At 43.0% G+C, this 17,902-nt stretch overlaps 2 protein-coding genes across 2 annotated transcripts in view; both read left to right on the top strand.

The window, feature by feature from the left end:
- The first annotated feature begins 49 nt into the window (after positions 1-49).
- Positions 50-17,844, top strand: SAG (S-antigen visual arrestin). The gene is made up of 14 exons (XM_040567654.1): positions 50-166; positions 708-768; positions 861-905; positions 1,162-1,355; positions 2,581-2,640; positions 3,802-3,869; positions 4,068-4,203; positions 4,540-4,624; positions 5,862-5,934; positions 6,836-6,973; positions 7,267-7,344; positions 8,736-8,800; positions 15,178-15,187; positions 15,843-17,844. Exons 1-14 carry the CDS (start codon positions 77-79, stop codon positions 15,937-15,939), a joined length of 1,200 nt encoding a protein of 399 aa, XP_040423588.1. The 5' UTR covers positions 50-76; the 3' UTR covers positions 15,940-17,844.
- Positions 8,782-17,902, top strand: part of DGKD (diacylglycerol kinase delta) — a 75,203-nt gene continuing 66,082 nt past the window's right edge. Inside the window, exon 1 of the mRNA XM_040567638.1 lies at positions 8,782-8,800. The gene's annotated coding sequence lies outside the window, so the exon portion shown is untranslated. The remainder of the gene's footprint in view (positions 8,801-17,902) is intronic.

The following is a 17,902-nucleotide window of genomic DNA, read 5'->3' as shown; positions in this document are numbered from 1 at the left end:
TCTCCTGATATTTCTCCCAGGAGCCTTTGGGGCAGAAAAGCGTCATTCATCCACGGTCACATACCCATCTTTGGCCATGAGCTGCCCTGAGTCTCAAAAGACAGGGAAGAATGCTGGTTCCCCTCAAAAACAAGTTATCTTCAAAAAAAGCACCCGTGACAAAGCTGTAAGTACCATAATAATGGGCCTAAGTAGGTATGAATTTCAGTTATAGTCAGGCTGGAAACATTACAAATCTTTCCTGCCCTTTCTGTTTTTTTCTGAAGAAGGACCATGGTCTGTGTTTAGTGCTAAGTTTGAAAACACAATATAAACCAAGTTTACAGTAGGTCTTGCATAGGAAGGCAGCTCCCCTCTCACTCCTCCTAGATTGTACTCCTGCTTGTAAATGTTTAAAACAAAGCTGATGCACTATGTTTCTGATGGCATCAAAAATTTTTAAATCCATAGTTCTTTGTCCCATCCCGTGAGTATTTGTGTTGTTCTTCTACACATTAGGTCCTCTCTTCTGAAGTCCTGAAACATGTGAATAGCAATATTGTCTTTTGGGGATTGCATGTTCGTTTGGGAAAAAAAGTAAAAGTTTAAAATGGAATCATTCTCTACAAGTTTTCTAGCTCCACACCGTGTTTTCCATTCTGCCCCCCCACCCCCTCTCCAAATCATCAACACTTTGAACTTCAACCATGTACTACTTCTCCCTACAGCTGACCATCTACCTGGGAAAGCGTGACTTTGTTGACAACATGGGGACTGTGGAACCTGTAGGTAAGTCCACAAGCAGACGCGCTATCCTTTCTGCTCTCTTAACCCTGATTATCGTCTGGTAATCTTTCTTTATTTTTTTGCCTTTCTTTCAGATGGTGTTGTATTGGTGGATCCTGCAATGATCAAGGGGAAAAAAGGTTTGAGAGTTTATGCAACATATGTGTTGGAGTCTGTACCATTATAGCAATGTAAAATGGTTCTAATATAGCTCTTCCCCAATGAATGGGCTTCTTATTCAACATAACATATGTTCTTGTATAACCCAGTTAGGATTCATACCACATATAACAGTGTTAAAATGGGTTTCCATGACTCTAGTGCAGGATTTTACATCCCACCCTGGCTATGTTGTTAGTCTGCTGCATGCTTTACCTGTCGTTTGCTTCTTTTCAGTGTACGTGACCTTGACCTGTGCTTTCCGGTATGGCCAGGAAGACATTGATGTGATTGGCCTCACCTTCCGACGGGACCTGTTTTTCTCTAGGGTCCAGCTGTACCCACCTGCTGACAAGCCAGACTCTCTCACCCACTTGCAGGAATCTCTGTTAAAGAAGCTGGGGAAAAATGCCTATCCCTTTTTCTTTACAGTGAGTATCCTGTAAGAGCCTCTGACCCTCTCCTCCTTGTCTTTTATTACTGGGCTGTTGACACTCAGTGAGGGACTGAAGACAGGGATTAATATTAAGTTCGTATTATGTGAGGCTCAAGTTTTGAGGAAAAGGCAATGTACCATTTTTTTTATTACCAAGTGGTAAACTGCAAGAATATCCTAACTGTCCTAACTGTGTGAAATGTACTTGTAAGAGGCAAGGAGTTACACAATGGCTTTATGCTAGCCACAGCTCCAAATATCCATGTCTTCCCAATTCCAGGGGGGTTGGGATACTTTATACCATTGCCATAGTGCTTACAAAGGAAGTGTCAAGTTCTTTCTTTAAAGAAAAAAAAAAAGTTTTATTTTTTAATCAAAAAAAAAAAGGAAAAGCTTACTACCAGACATTGTAAACAGCTCATTGCCAAATTCTGAATCTGACAGGATGTGCTTCCAGTACTGTCACTGACATGTCTGCCTTAGCATTCCTTAGGGAGATCCAGGTTTGAAAACCATATATTCTGAAATAACAATAAATAAGTCTTTGAATCTGCTCAGTGGACAGGTACTTGTCATACGTTGCTGACCACTCAGATACAACCCAGTGATCTCCAAACTGCTGGATTCTTTGATGGGATGTTGCACTCCATGTCTCCATGAGCTCCTCTGCAGTCTTCCTAGCTGATGTCTGAAGTTGCTGGCCCTGCCTAGTCCAGAAGCAAATGGACACTGGCTGGTGGCTGGCTGGTCTTCGTGGCCTTAGCTGTGTTTCCAGAATAGAGAATGCTTTGCTCAAGCTTCAAGCCCATATGAGCAGTGATGACTGGCACAGCTGTGAGCAATATTGATGATCCTGGGTGGGGAGCCACATGTCCCAGCTTCTAATCTGAGCTGTGCCTCTAGTGCTTGATTTTTAGCCTAGGAGCTTCACGTGTCTGTTTTTTTTTGTTTGTTTTTTTTTTTTTTTTACTTTTTGTCAGCTTTTTCTTGGCTCTTTATGTTTAGCCCCTCTCTTCCACAAAGACTTTGTTACAGGGTTAGCATGAGGCTCAGCTTCTGTCTCAGCTGGAACTTGAAAGGATTACTGTATTACAGCAAGTGGCCTGTTGTCTTCATGGTTCTTTTGTACCTTTTGTAAGCAGCAAGCTAATTAGAATATCACAGAGTTGGAAATCTGCATAATATTGCTTTGGGTTATTTTTCTCTCCTTGTTCCCACAGTTCCCAGATTACCTGCCTTGTTCAGTCTGTTTGCAGCCTGCACCTCGTGATGTTGATAAGGTGAGACAAATGGGACGCTTGTGCTTATCATGGTTGAGGATGTATGGAAAATGTCATGTGAATTTATTTGGCTAACTTGAGAGAGGAGTAAGTTGATACTGGGGTTTGTTGTGCTATGCCACCAATGTCAGGAACCTGACTTTTAAGAGCTACAGTGTGGGTCAGAGTCGGAATTCAATTCCTCAGAATAAGAAAAGGAATCTAGTTCAATAGCTGCAAGACTGTGCTAAATCTGCAATGCTTGTAATTTCATTAAGGGTACCACATGATTTGTGGGTTGGACACACACAAAATAACACACACAAAAATGTCAGGCAGGCTTCTATTAGCTAGTCAGTCACGTGAGAGAAAAGGAGACTGAGTGCTTGAATTCTCACAGATCCCTATAAATAGCATGTGTTAAGATCTGCTTCTGAATTAAAACAAATACAGAAACGGGCTGTTTTACACGTGTGTAAACAAAACAAAAGTCCTGGAGGAAAAAATGCTAGATAATGTGATGTTCTGCAGGGTTTCTGACAGCATTTAAAATAGTCCTTTTGTACTTCACGGGATGCTTCTCTGAACATCTGGGTTAGACTAAAACCAGGCAAGATGGGATGCAAGTTGTAGAATGCAGAGCCACAGGGACAAGCTATGTGTTTCAGAAGGATTGATATTGTAGCAAAAGTTAACATATTTCTCTGAAGTTTTCTGGGACTCTCATAGATGTCCCATGGCAGTGTTGAAGGCGACTGTTAAAGCAAAGATCAGCTTGGCTTGATCACTCCTAGCCCTTAGACACCAGGAAGTAAGAAGCTTGACCTCGAGTCAGGTATTGACATTACAAAGCCAATTCAGAAACTCAGAGTGGACTGAAGAGCCTTGCAGGCTGGTCAGTGTTATCTCCTGTAGCATGCTGTGACCTCTACAACAGTGCTCTCACAGAAAGCCTTTTAGGAGTAGGGATGTCATTTGTCAGAGGTTGGGAACTAAGCTTTATTTATCAGAAGGAGCATGGAATAGGTGAGTGCTGCCACACCAGTTGGTGAGGGTTTGTTACAATGGTTGGAGGCCAGAAGAATTTGCGGTTGGCAGGAATCTGCCAGTTTCTAGTGTACAGGAAGATGTTTGAACATCTGCAGATGTTCTTGGCTCGTGACACTGATTTCTTTCTGGCAGAGCTGCGGGGTGGACTTTGAGGTGAAAGCTTTCTCAACAGAGAATGTGGAAGAGAGAATTCATAAGAGGTAATAAAATACATGTGTTTGTCTGTCTTCAGCTGTGCCTCTCTTAAAGAGGGCCAGAACGTTCAGTAATGCACCTTGGTTGCTTGTTCAGCTTTGTTCCACTTGTCAGTGGACTTCTTGAGCGTAAGCACATGAGTGCAAAACTCCTGCCTCTGCCAAGCACAACGTACCACCCTGTTGTCTTCTGCTGCTTCTCAGGAACTCTGCACGCCTATTGATCCGAAAGGTGCAATATGCTCCAGAACAGCCAGGACCCCAACCTTGCGCAGAGACCACGTGGCAATTCTTCATGTCCAACAAGCCGTTAAACTTGAAAGCTTGCCTCAGTAAAGAGGTGAGGAGTTTGCCCCTGGGGTATGAACATCATAGTATTTCAATACCAATATGTGTTTTGCTGCCTAAAGCAGCTATTTTGTGTGTTACCCAGACTCTGTCTCAGCTGAGACTGACTTGCCTTACCACTCGAGGGTTTTAATGTAGCTTTTGTCAGTAGCTACTGCTGGGGGAGTCTGGGACACTGTTATCAGCCATTTGAGACAAAATCATTGAAGGAAGGGTCACCTTGCCTTATATGGTCTCTGTGAAGGAGATTGAATTCGTGTGGACTGGAGTGGTATAGGGCCTGGGAGAAGCCTCCTGGCAGGGTTTCTGAGCATTGAATTCCTCCTAGGTGTACTACCATGGCGAGCCCATTCCAGTCACTATCACAGTCACCAACAACACAGAGAAAACAGTGAAGAAGATCAAAGTCCAGGGTAGGTTTTTACTGTTATCTGGTATTCTCCTAGGGTGGGAAGACTCTTTGGTGGGAGGGCTGAAAGAGCCAGAATTTAGTGCTTGTAACTACTTAAGCAGGCAGCATGGGGTGCGTCAGGAATTTGTTTAATCCACCCTCTCTGCTGCTGTTTCTTTGCTGCTGTTCATCAAGTGAAACACTGCAGCCTTTTTCCTGACTCATGGTTACTTGCCTGGCTTAATTTCAGGCACCTGTATGTACAATCTAAGCAGGAAGGGACAGGCACTTATGGTAAGCAAGGCAGGTGCTGTGGGGAAATCTGCCTCTTTGGGAGGGTGGTGGGAAGAGCTCCCCTGTCAGTGGGATGCTCCTGCTAACAGTAAACATGCCTAGGTTGTGTACAGTTTTGCCTGGGGTTTCAGAAATGTTTGGCAATGTGAGGAATGGCCCCTCTGCCAGTGATGGTGTAATTCCTCCTGAGGAAGCTGAGGGCAGGGCCTGAGTTTCAGTACTGCCTATGCTTTATTTGTAGGACTGCTTGTTTTCATCCCACAAACCCTGTTGCTCTTGGGCCTGGGGAAGACAATCTGAGACACAAAGGATGAGAAAGAGAAAAGAAAGCAGGAAAGGAGCAAAGTAGCTGAGGGTTTCATAGCCAATTCAGTGCCAGTCTTGCATGCACTGTCCAGTAACTCCCAAATATTTTTTTAGCTTGGCACGCATCTGCCTGGCTTAAAAAGACTTTGTAGTTTCAGATTCTCTCATCAGTGTTTCAGTCAAAACTACCATATCCTTTCTGGTGTTAGATTAGGATTAGAGAATACAAATCGTTTGTTGCCACAGGATCCTGACTGTAGTTTGGTATCCTGTCTGCTTGATACTGGCGTCTCATGAATGCAAATGCATAGGCTATAGAAACACAAGAGATACCAGTAACCAGAGATGAAAGCAAACACACTTAGAAAGGGAGATGTTCAAAACAGAAAGAGCAGGCTCCCCAAGGAAACCATGGGCTGCTGACTTTGTCATCTGCAAATCAAGGCTGGATGTGTTTCAGGCAAGACAGAGACCAGCAACACACAAGTGGCCAATGTCTATCCAGATCAGGCTGCCTGACCTGGTGGTCCCTTCAGGCTCTAAATGTATGGATTTTTCTGCTGTCTTCGTGTTTTTCACTCCCGAGATTCAGTGGGACAGCTATGTCGTTTCTGATGCCTGCGCACAACTAATTGTCCCTTTTCTTCTTTCTCGCCAAGTGGAGCAGGTTGCCAATGTGGTTTTATACTCCAGTGATTACTATACAAAAGTGGTAGCGGCTGAGGAAGCACAGTGAGTGAATATTCTGCTTATCCGTTCTTGCTACACTCCTTCCTCCCTCCTAATTACCCTCCTCAGTTACAGGAGGTGCTCCTAGCCTAGTCTGGCAGTTGCTGGCTGTTACATTGCTCTCTTTGCCTTGTGTGTGTCTTGACACCAGCTGTAGTTGAGGCAGCTGGTCTTCTTTTCGTGTAGCCAGCAGGTACCCTGCTCCTTTTTTCAGAGATCAGGGGAAGGTTGCAGAAAAGCTGTTTTGTGTGAAGAGTAATTACCTACTGGAAAAGTTTAGCAGGGCCTATGTAGGGCTCTCCATTGGTTGAAACCTTTAAAGGGAGCTGCAACATTGTTCTAAAGTGCTGCTGTTTGCCTGGAAATGCTGGATGCTCTAGCTTGGTGTCAGTCTTTTTCACAACATTTAACTTGGTTTCTGCTGGCCTTAGCTCACAAAAACCTCGGGGACTGTCGATGGTGTGGAGAACCCCTTGCTGTTATGCCTTGCAGTGTGTTGGCAGTGCAGCATTGAACTTTGCTTTGTGAGGAGGGTTGGGTACACCCATACATTTTATATTTTTCTGGTTTTTGCTCTGTACCTTAGGGCCATGTTTTCCTTTTTGTACTGGTCTTCTAAACCTGGATTCATTTTGTCCAAATGTAGAGGTCTGCAGCATAGTTTGACCTACTTTTAGATGTATGCCTTAATGTGAAATTAATAATTTTCTGCAAATACTTGTTTGATTACGAGGGAAACTTTTCTGACTAGTTCAGATGTAGACATTTGTATTGTAGATATCTAAATCTGGACAGATAAATCCCACTCCTTGTGGATGGCTTTGTAATCTGCTCTGAAATTACCTTAGTTGGGTTTGTAAGGCAGATCAGAGTGTATCTCTTTCCCTCTCGCCTCTATTTTCAGGGAGAAGGTGCAGCCAAACAGCAGCCTGACCAAGACACTGACAGTTTTGCCCTTGCTAGCAAATAACCGGCAGACCCGGGAAATAGCCCTGGATGGAAAGCTAAAAGATGAGGACACCAACTTGGCTTCTAGTACCATGTGAGTGGTTTTAAGTGGTCCCAACTGGTAAAGGGTATAAAGAAGAGGGGAGGATTGAGGAAACTGAACTATCAGGTGTTTGTACCTGTCCTAATGGGTCCATCTGATTGCATGACCCATCATAGTTGTTCAGGCTAAAGCGTCATCACAGATCTGGAGAGGTATTGGCCATCCCTAAGGCTCTTCTGCTCCGTAGTTTTTAGGAGAAAGAAATGTTTGTCTAGTTCTTGTTCCTGCCACGTACTGCTGCTCTGTTGCAGTGCTATCTAACACCACTTTGTTTTCTCTGGTAGTATTAAGGATGGAATAGATAAGACAGTGATGGGGATTCTCGTTTCCTACAAGATCCGAGTGAAGCTCACTGTTTCAGGGTAAGAGTACCAGACTTCTTGCTACATCTGTTTAGAGTTAGGAGAGGGAAGTGTGTGTACCCCAGTGACTAGTGGGGAGAGGGTAGGACACTCCACCGTAAGAGAAAGGGCGTATGTTGTAGGGATATTAGGTTAACTTTAAAGCATGAACTTCCTTGAAATCGTATATTTCTTGGCCTAAAAAAAAGCCAAAAAAGTTTTCTTGAGCCAGAGGTGTTGGATTACTTTCCTTACCTGTAGAAAGCTAAGCTTTTTTTTTTTTTTTTTTTAAGGAAAGCTATGGTAAGACTTTGGCCATATGACCAGAGGTTGAAGTAGGAACCTGTGGTTTGCAATGCAATTTTATTTCATTGCGATAACTTTTAGTTTGTCAAGGCTTAAGCGAAACTGTGTGTGAACCTTTGTTGGTGTTCTTGTTCTCCCAGAGCAGAAGGCAGGTGCATCTCTGCCTGAGAGTCATAAATACTGTAGCTAAGGTACTGTACTGAGCCAGTTTTATGGGAGAAGCTAATGTCATCAGCATGAGATAGTTCCCAGCATACAGCGCAAAAGAGGATAAGAAGCATTGCTTATAGTCACTGTTTACATTTGTCTTCCATTCATCTATCCTTCTTTCTAATACAAAAATAAGTCAATGATTTGCCTAAAGCATGATAAAAACGACTGCTGCCTTCTGTGGTCTGCTTGGATTGCCCTTGTCCTTTGACTCTCAGGCCCTCAGCAAAGGAGCCTTGCTAACACTTGGTCAGGGGTTCAGAAACTTACTCTTTCACCGTGGGAAGGATATGAAAAATGAAAGTCACCTTTTTTTAAAAACAGGTGTATTTGGAGGTTAAGCTTTGAGGCAAGTAAGAATATACGAGGGAGGCGATTTCAATAGTCCACCAGTAAAACACTATTTGCTAGAGTGCCAAAATGGGAAGGCATTAAATAGGCTTATATATTTCTTGTCGTCTTCTGTAGTATGCTGGGAGACTTCACCTCCAGGTAAGAGTCTTCTTTTCAGACCATGTAGCCATAGCTCTTAATTTGTCTTCTTACCCTCTTATTCTCCTTCCCACCTCCCTAACTATCCCTTAAGCTGATAGAAATAAGAAATATGCAAATTCAGCTGTGAAAATGAGGCAATTGCAAAAATGCATCAAATTTATATGCATGCAATGTTCAGCACATAATAAACCCAGCTTATTAGGATATGCATATGTGTTTTGTGCTTCTTTTTTGTGGAGAAATCTGAGCTTAACTCTTTTTGAAGGGGGAGTTAGGATTAGAAAAATGATGAAAGAATGAGTAAATTTGGAGTTGAAGGCTTGAGCTGGCCTGAGCTGGGAGGGAGACTGAACCAGGCATGACTGGGGCTGTGGATTTGATGCATTCTCTCTTCTCCCCAGTGAAGTGGGCACAGAGCTGCCGTTTCGTCTCATGCACCCCAAACCCGAGGAAAAGAACCCAGCAGGTCAGTTGTGCCTCATTTTTGCCTTTTTTTGTTGTCTCAGGTGAGTTCTTACCATTGCTAGGCTTGCAGACATTTAGCCTTTAGTGTCTGGAAGCCAGCACTGGGGGCTGCTGCGTGTGTGCGGGAGAGAAAACCTCAAGGCACAGTGTAAGAGGGAGAAGGGATGCTAAGATGGAAGAAGGTAGAAATGGGTCATGTTCCCTTTGTCTTTCATCTGTGGAATCACAACTGAAAGCACAGGGACTTAAGGAAGCACTGCACAGTTAAATCTCATGACTACTGTGCAAAATGCCCTGGATGCAGCTGTTAACAGTTCCTATCCAGATTCTAATATAGCAAATGAGAATGTGACAGAAAACGCCTAAGACACACAACACTACAAAAAGCAAAATATTTCTAAGCAAAGTTATAAGGTGATAAAACCATTCAGGAATTTACAGTGTCCCTATTATGTTTACGTGGCATTGGCCACAGTGTCTCTCTCGCTATACATATGTATATAAATATATATATATAAATATATAAAAAAATCATGGTACAGTGTAAGGAGCTACCTTTCCCAGGGAATATTAGATCTTAGGAGTGGATGCCAAATCTTTAGGTTGTCTTGAGCATTTGTCTTCCTGCTTCCTCAATTCCTGACTGGCTCTGTTCTGTAATGGTGAACGTGTGGAAACTGCAAGGTGCTTACACTAGATCAGAAGTTCCTGTACAGCATCTGGGGCAGCTATTGAACACAAAAGATTATGCCAGCTTTTGATGTTGGGATTGTTCTGGATGAGTCACCTTGTCCTGCCATCTGTGTTTGGATGGAGTTGTGTAGGCTTCAAACATAAAACCGGGGCTGCTTCTGCACTGCATTTTTTTTTTTTCATTGGGCTAAAACTTATCTAAAGCCGCTGTATCTAAGAACATGACTACTAGAAGAAGGTGGAGGAGCCTATGAAAGGAGTTACCCGGGATAGGTTCTATGTTCTGTACTGGGAGCATTAGAAAGGGGGGTGATTTAGTCCTTGTTGTGTTAAATGGTTGGGGTGCATTAAACACAGCAAAGCCAGCTGGTCAAAAAAGGCGATTCTCCCACTGTATTTGGTGTTGGTGCAGCCTCACCTTGAATATTGTGTACAGTTCTGGCTCCACAACATAAAAAGGATGTTAAGCATCCGGGGCGGGGGGTGGGGAGGGACGGGACAACAAAGCTGGTAAAAGGGCTGGAAGACATGTCCTGTGAGGTGAGGCTGAGGACACTTGAGTTGTCTAGTCTGGAGAAAAGAAGGCTAACAGGCAACCTCATTGCTCTCTGCAGCTTCCCTGGGGAGGGGAAGCGGAGAGGGAGGTGCCGGTCTCTTCTCATTGATAACTGATGAAAGGACATGAGGGAACGGCACAGGGCTGCACCAGGGGAGATTCAGACTGGACATTAGGAAAAAATTCTTTAATGCGAGGGTGGTCAAACACTGCAATAGGCTCCCCAGCAAAGTGGTGCTTGCCCCATGACTGTCAGTGTTCAAGAACCGTTTGAATAATGCCCTCAAAATAATATGCTTTAATTTTTGGTTAGCCCTGAAGTGGTCAGGCAGTTGAACTTGATGACCTTTGAAGGTCCCTTCCATCTGAACTATTCTATTACCAGTTGTTGGAGGACTCAAACCTGAGTGGCAAGAAGAGAGACTGGCTATCCTCAGGTGCTCTGGCTAGGAATCAGTGTGAGGGAATTGCACCACAGGAAACTCGTATTTCCCCTAGAAAACCTCTGCTGTTAGCTGTGCCAGCAGGGCCTCTCAGCACAGACACAGAGCGTGCTCATAGGAGAAGTTTTTTGTGCATTTGCACCTCCATCAGAGCAGCACGGTGAGTCCAGGAAGCACCGTCAGGACAAATCCACAATGCCTGTTTTCCCCTCGCTCCCATTCTGCTGTGGCCGGAGGGAAGACAGCCCCATCGCTGAAGGGTAGCACAGGGCACTCGCTATACAGCTGCATGCAGACTGCATCTGCTTCCAGAAATCAGGTCCTCAGGGCTGGTCTGTAGGGCTCATAAGGTTGGACCACACTGGGGAAGCTGCTGTGGGGCAAATGCTGCTGTTGGCACAGCTGTGCCCGTGCTGTGGGCTTCTGTTCTGTGTTTGCAGACTGGCAAAGCTCTGCCAGCAAAACACTGAGATTGCTGCTCGCTTGATCGTGATCTCAAGTGGGGATTCGTGGTAGGAGAGCGGCTTTGGAAAGGGTCTTCATGGCTGTTCCGGTAGCTTGCACGTACTGAAGTATTTCCCTCAGACTTTCCTGCAGGAATCCCCCTGGCTACAAGCTTGGTGAAAGCTGGGGACCTTTTTGGTGCTGGTGGCCCCAGGAAAGGTGGCTGGTGAGGGCCATCTAGTGTCCACGGGGAGCCTCGCGTGGCAGAGGTGCTGGGGGAGGCAGCTCAGGGCTGCAAAAGTCTGGAGCTTTCATGGATTCAGAGAAAAGCTTGAAAATGTTCAACACGGACTATTTAGAGGATCAGGGAACCGTAAAGAATTCTGTGTGTATTTTTAGAATGGTGTGGATTTTTTCGGACGTGACACCATGTTTTGGTGTTAATGCAACCACCCCATTTTTATTTTCTGTGCTTCAGGCAGATGATTTTGGCAGAAGCATTTGTAGCTTGAGGAAAAATGGAAGTCAGTTCTCCCTTCTAAGATCATTTCGAAGGATGGCTGATGTACTCTTTTATATAGTACACTCAAAAGGATGTGGGCAGAAGACTTACAAGGGAAATGGAAAACTTTAATATTTCTCTGATCACTTCCCCCAACACATCCTCTTACCAAAGGAGCAGCCCACATATTGTTTGCTACATCAAAGTCCTTCTAGGAGCTTTCTGTCAGAAGACAGCTGTGGTTCATGCATTTTCTTCAGATGGAAATTGCAGGTTTCGGGTAACTTGAAAAAGAAATGCAGTTAGTTTCAGGAGTTATCCCATGGGAAAGCCCTACAAACAGTAAACTGGAGAAATAAATGCTTTCTCTTCAAACAAGAAAACTAACACAAAAGAAAATTTCTATGAAGCCTGCATAACTGATTTGAAAACTGTGCTGGAGTGTGGTGTCTCAGCTCATTACAGGGAATAAAACAGCCTCCCGAGTGAAGATGGTAAACTAAAACTCTTACTGGCTTTCCGTGTCCTGTGCCTAATCACCGTTTCTAATTGTGAGTTCATGTTTTGGAGATGCAGTTTTTATTCTGCCACCTTAGGTCATAAACTCTGAAAAATAAGATGTGCTTCATTAGTGAAATAACATCCAATTTGGAATCGAGCAAAACAAGACTTAATTGCAGAGATGGAGCTTCAGCAAACAGTGTTTAGACTCTAAAAGGCCCTACAGGATACAATTTTGTTTTGATGGCTTGTTCAGTAGCCTGTGCAATGGGTGTAGGCAAGGGTGCATGCACAGGGAATTTTGAGATCACTCCTTATCTTCTTTTTCCATTCCTTTTTGTTTTTACTGACGAGTCAGTAACCAATTTGTCCATTGCACCTCCCTTCTTACTTGACTGTCACTTACGTTGCAGCTGGGCGAAAGGAAAAGTCACGGCTACAGTGGAATTAGAAATGTCACATATGTGACTTTATGGCTTATTCCTTGCAGAGGGGTAATATCCTTTTCTCTTTCCTAGCCGAAGTGATTCATGGCAAAAATAAATAAAACGTGTAGCATCAGTGTATTTAATTGTGCAGGGCTGACTTGAGTGTAGAGAACCTCAGAACGTCAGAAAAAATAAGCTTCACAAGAACACAGTTTTATTTTTTAGGGCCAAATGGGGGCAAGCGTGATCAGCTGCACTGTACTTTATTTCACAGTATATTGCTTTGCCCTTTTTATTTGTCCGTCTGCTCTGAAGCAGTCATCCCTCAGTAAAAAGCAGGTCTGCCAGAGTGCATGGCTCTTGCTGATTGCTTGCTCTTCTTGCTACCTTTCCTTTCCCATGTTTATTTATAGCTTCTGTGTCTTGGACTTCTTGTAGGCCAGCATTTGCATGTTACATGTGGACTGGTTTTGGACCCATGTGTTTCACAGGTGGTTATTTTTAGGCAAAGCAGCTCCTGTCACATTGGCAGCCTGTCTTTTCTGCCTTGTTGACAAAAATGGATATAGATCTGTTTCTTTTAAAGATAGAGTCAAACTGGGCCATGTCTCTTTGTGCTTTCAAGACCTTTCCCTGTCAGCAGTTAGCCCAGCTCCTGCTGGGATTTTTTTCAAGGCTGCGCTCTTAGCGTGAGTTCTTTGGTCTGGGGTTTTCTTGCCCTTGTCTTGAGGTTTCACATTTTGTGGGCCTATGTCTTGTACACTGACCTTTGTTTTGGCTGTTATTCAACAAATGGTCATTTATCTGCTTCTTTGTTAAACTTGCATGAAAGAGTTCCTTCCAAGAAACCCATAAATACCGTATCCCTTTAACATTAACATTATTCCCACCCTGGATTGATATTGTAACTTTCAGAAATTAGTGAATTTTCAAAGGGCTTGAATGTCTTGAAATGTAACATAACCTACTTTTTTTTCCTTTTTTTCTTTCCACCATGAAGCTAAAAGAGGTTAAAAGCAAGCTTATAATGAAAATTACCATATGTCACAACTTTAATTACATGGAGTCATTCCTGTGGCTGCATAATAAAAGCTTATAGAAAACTTTCTGCAGAGGGTATGATGACGTTCGGGAGCCTCATCTGTCCTTGAACACAGCCCCCTCCCATCCCAGCCCTCAAAATGATTGCTGGGATGCCAGTTAAAAATAAGGAAAAAAAACCCCAACAACCCATTTTCAGGTTCCTGAGACTTCTTCAATATTTTAGTGCTAAATAAACCATGGGACAGCACGATAACCCTGTGGAGTGGACTTAATTCCTCCTAGAGTGGTTATATAGACATTTAACAAGCCTACAGCAGCCTCAAAGTAAAATAGTGTCCATGCATCTGTGAATGTAATCTGACATATAAGCTATATGAGAAGTATTACTATACTGCCACGCTACCTTTGTATTGATACAGTAAGTACTTACCTGACAGAAAAGAACATGCCTTACCAAAGCAATACCTCTTTCTCCCCTCAGCCCATTCTGTAAAATCAACTTCAAACCACATTGGTGGATGTTGTTCAGCTTTGCCCATATCATTAATGTCACTGTTCCCATAGTAACGAGTACACTCCGGAGAGGGGAAAGAGGGTGGACTATTTAAAGACTACAAGTTGGAGGAAAATAAAATGACAACACTGCTTTATGTGTTGGAAACTTTAAAACTTCTAAACGTTTCATTTTAAATCCATTTCAATCAAGTACGGGTGCACTGAGACTTTCCAGACTTCATCTTGGCCTCTGTGAGTAGAGGAAGCTATCCTTTCCGAGTCTGGATAAATACCATCATGAACGCTTTTACATGATCTGTCGTTTGAGGCATTTTGGCTACAGTGCCCTACTTGGCACGTTTGTAATGCTGACTTTTCCAGCAATGCTAATCACCACTTGTTGCCTTTGATTTCTGAGTGTTGCGGGCAGGAATTCTCCAGGTTACCCAATCACCGAGGCATCCCAAATCCCTGGTGACTTCTGTGGAACAATGGCTTTAGTGCACTTTGCTCCCTCACTTAAACTCATGAGAAATAAGCCAGTGAAGCAACTGTTTCTTGCTAAAGCTTAAGTAACTGTAAGAGCAAAACAATCCATGTTCCCATTTCTTCACTGCAGTGTAGGCTTACTTCAGGCCGTGTTGAAACACCTTCCAAGAGATCCTGCTAGCAAGCCTAAACGCTGTTTTGTTACAGTGTGGTTAGTAAAGATCCCATCAAAGGAACGCATTAAAGTGCCAGAGGTCTCAGGATTATGTTTAGGCAAGGATGAAATCAGGAGTATTGCTTCTCATGTGCGTAATCTGCCTGATGAGAGGCCACCTAATCCTTTCTGTATTCCAGCCTCTGTTCGACTTCAGTACCTTCAAGTTTATTGAATGAGAACGTCTTCTCATCAGCTAGCTACTTAAACCACAGTGACAGACCAGTTAAGACTAATGTCGCGCAAGCACTGTCATCTGAGAAGCGTGTGCACAGATGTTTCTCTCAGGTGTGGCTGCTAGCAAGCATAAATGGGAAAAATCTGTTTGTTTCTCAGCTCTTCTGATGTCTTAGGCAACATTGCTGGGGTGCTCTTCCATTTGGGAAATCAAGTTTTGCTTTGGCAGGTGTGTGCACATACATGTTGAGACTTTCCAGAATTCTTGTATTGCTGCAAATCCTGCTGCTTGTCACTGTTTTGTTTATAAATATTTTGCTGTTTTTAGCATCCACTGTTCTAACTATTTGCTGTATCCTTTTTCCTCCTTTACTGCATGCTGATGACTGCAGGGAAGGATGGGTAAGTTTCTTTTAATGGTATTTCAAATTCTAGCTGCAGCTGTGCATTGCCTCTTTGAAAGCTCCTCAAAATTGTTCAAAAATCCACAGGGTTCACAGAGCGTGAGCTTAAAAAATTTAATGTGGCTTGACAAGTTATTGCTATCAGTTGAACAGCAATGACCGACCATGTGAAAGTCGCTTGAGACCATGTTTTGCCTGACAGCTGGACAGAAAGATATGTCTGTGGTCAGCTGATGCTCTGTAGTTTTAGGAACTCAATAGGTTCAACCATGTGCCTATATTTTAAGCACAGAAGAAATAAGGATGAAAGGTTTCACATTATAATTCAAGACAAAGACCCTTTCAGGCTGCAGACTGTTCAGCTAGCTGATAGATATTAAGCTGGAATGAGCATGGTTCGGTACAGGAGGTTCATGAAAACCTCCTCAGTTTGTGTCCTGCTTTGTTCCATTGACTGCTTTTCCTAATATCTTAGAATAGCACCAACGAAGATAGTATGTGTGGGAATATGATCCAAATCCCTTTGGAGACAAAAGAAACATCACCAGAGACTCTTCCAGGCTTTTCTTCTTCCTCCAGCATGTTGCTTTCAGTCTACTGGTATAAAAAATGGCTGTCATCATTTTGAAACACCTGTGTTTCTTCCATTTCAGTGATGCAGAGATGGTATTTGAGGAGTTTGCTCGTCAACAGCTAAAAGATATGCCTGATGATGAAGAAAACAAGAATATTTCCTCAACTGATGAGTGATGAAAACAGCAAGCTGCTAGAGAAGCTGTATAGTCTGGCATCGTTTAGAAATTTAGGACCTAGGTTCCTGGTAAACTGCATGTTCTGAGTGCATACATTGTCTTTCAAGGATCAGTAGACATAAAATCATGAATCTCTGTTGCTTACTAAAAGTTTTAGCTCCATAAAAATGTAGCAAACTCAACACTTGATGCTTACTCTAGTTACCAGAGGAGGGCAGGAAGGCTGCTCTGCTGTGACATGTGCTTCACTGGCACCTAACAAAATGGTGGTTACTTTCACCACTGATGAGGGCTTAAACGATGGCTTGTGCAGCCTGCTTACACTTAGCTGGGGTCACGGAGTCTCTGCTTTTGAAATGCTAGCGAACTAAGTTCTAGTTTGAATGGCTGGCTTGCTGCCTTTGACTTGAAGTTCCTCAGTGGACTATGCAAAATTGATTTTATTTCCTTTTGTTTGCTTTTGCATTTTTCCTTTATCAAATTCATCTAGTTAATATTTTCAGTGCTTGCGCTGTCCCCATGTATTGCTTACATCCGTTTGCTCTAGCATTAAATGTCTTGCAAGTCATCTTTCACAGCAACTGTAACGCTGAGATACTATGTTAGCTTTTTCGCAATATGTTTAATAGTTATGTTATTAAAGATCAGGGAAATGTGCATTGTACATGAATTTCTTAACAAAGATCCCTATATACAACCCCAGAGAACTGGTAGTCTAGACTAATGCTATATGTAATCTAGTTTCCCGTATGCAGCAGTACTTCAGAAGAGGGTACAATAAAATTAAGGAGGAAATCACAGGGCAGCCTGCCCTGAGGAGGCTTTCCCTACATCCATCTGCCAGAGATCAGTTTGTGCTCTAAGAAATGAGATTGTACTCTGCAAACATTGGTATGTCTTGTTGATCTGGATATTCTCATTATCTGTGTAAATGTCTAATCCTTTCCCAAGTCTCATGTAGACCTTTGCTGAAGTGAGTTGTATCAGCTAATTACATGTTGTGTGTAAAAAGACTGGTGTTTTCTTTTTCTCATTTTTGTTCTCTGTTTTTCAGTGTCTCTGGTTTCAATTCTCCTGGAAAGTCTGAATACTGGGCCTATGTTAAATAATATAAATTTATGTATCTCACCCTATGCACTGGAAACTGGATTTAAGAGCTTCCCTCTTAGATCCTAGCTATCAATGATGACCACTTTGTAGAGAAGAAAATGAGGGACACATTTTAGAGATGTCCATTTCCTCCCAGCAGGAGTGGGACTCTCATGAAAGCTTGCTGTAAGCAAGTTGCACTTCTGTCCTGCTTCAGACTGCAGAGGTTGGATAAACTTAGCTTTCCCGCTCTCTGGCTTTGGTTTCTGTTGGTAACTATAACCTGTGAAAGCAGTCTGCTTTGGAGAAACATGTGGGCTGCTCTCAGGCATTTCTGAAGAATGATGCTATATTTAGGTCTCATTTTTTGAGCAAAGACCGGTTTTGGTTTTTGTTTTTTCCTGTTTGCATGTTTTCTCTTACTGATACCATCAGGGTTACAAGCCCTACTTTTACAAATGGCCCAAAGTCTTTAACCAAACTACCTTATATGTGGCCTCTAACACTTATAAATAGATTTGGTTAAAAATAAAGCCTTCTGTTTTGCTTTATCATGTTCTGTAAACTGGGCTTGTGTTAAGATGCTGAAAGCAGTGAGCTGAAGACCACAGCTGACTCCACAGCCCCATCAGTGCTCTGCCTTCACACCACTTGTTGGTGTGTGTTTGTCGCAGCTCTTTCACCTTAGGTGAAATTGCAAGAGGCACTGTGTTTGGTTTGCTCTTTCTCGGCATCGTGTACTGTGCTGCTAAAGAATCACTGCAACCATTTTCAGGTGTTCCTAGTCAGTATAACTTGTGTGGTTTCCATTTTAGTTTTGGGGTGGGGGTGTCAGGCTTCTGTACCTGAATTTCTGGAAAGGTCTTTTGAAT

Source organism: Cygnus olor, chromosome 9, assembly GCF_009769625.2.
Source record: "Cygnus olor isolate bCygOlo1 chromosome 9, bCygOlo1.pri.v2, whole genome shotgun sequence".
Taxonomy (NCBI): Eukaryota; Metazoa; Chordata; class Aves; order Anseriformes; family Anatidae; genus Cygnus; species Cygnus olor.
The sequence above is the reverse complement of the archived record's forward strand: the minus strand, read 5'-3'. Positions and strand labels throughout refer to the sequence as shown.

Bases quoted from the DNA above. Each gene is read 5' to 3' on its own strand.
- SAG (XM_040567654.1), top strand. From the start codon at position 77: ATGAGCTGCCCTGAGTCTCAAAAGACAGGGAAGAATGCTGGTTCCCCT. The intron at 167-707 runs GTAAGTACCATA...TTCTCCCTACAG, and splicing joins AAAGCACCCGTGACAAAGCT to CTGACCATCTACCTGGGAAA. The intron at 4,625-5,861 runs GTAGGTTTTTAC...TTTCTCGCCAAG, and splicing joins GAAGAAGATCAAAGTCCAGG to TGGAGCAGGTTGCCAATGTG.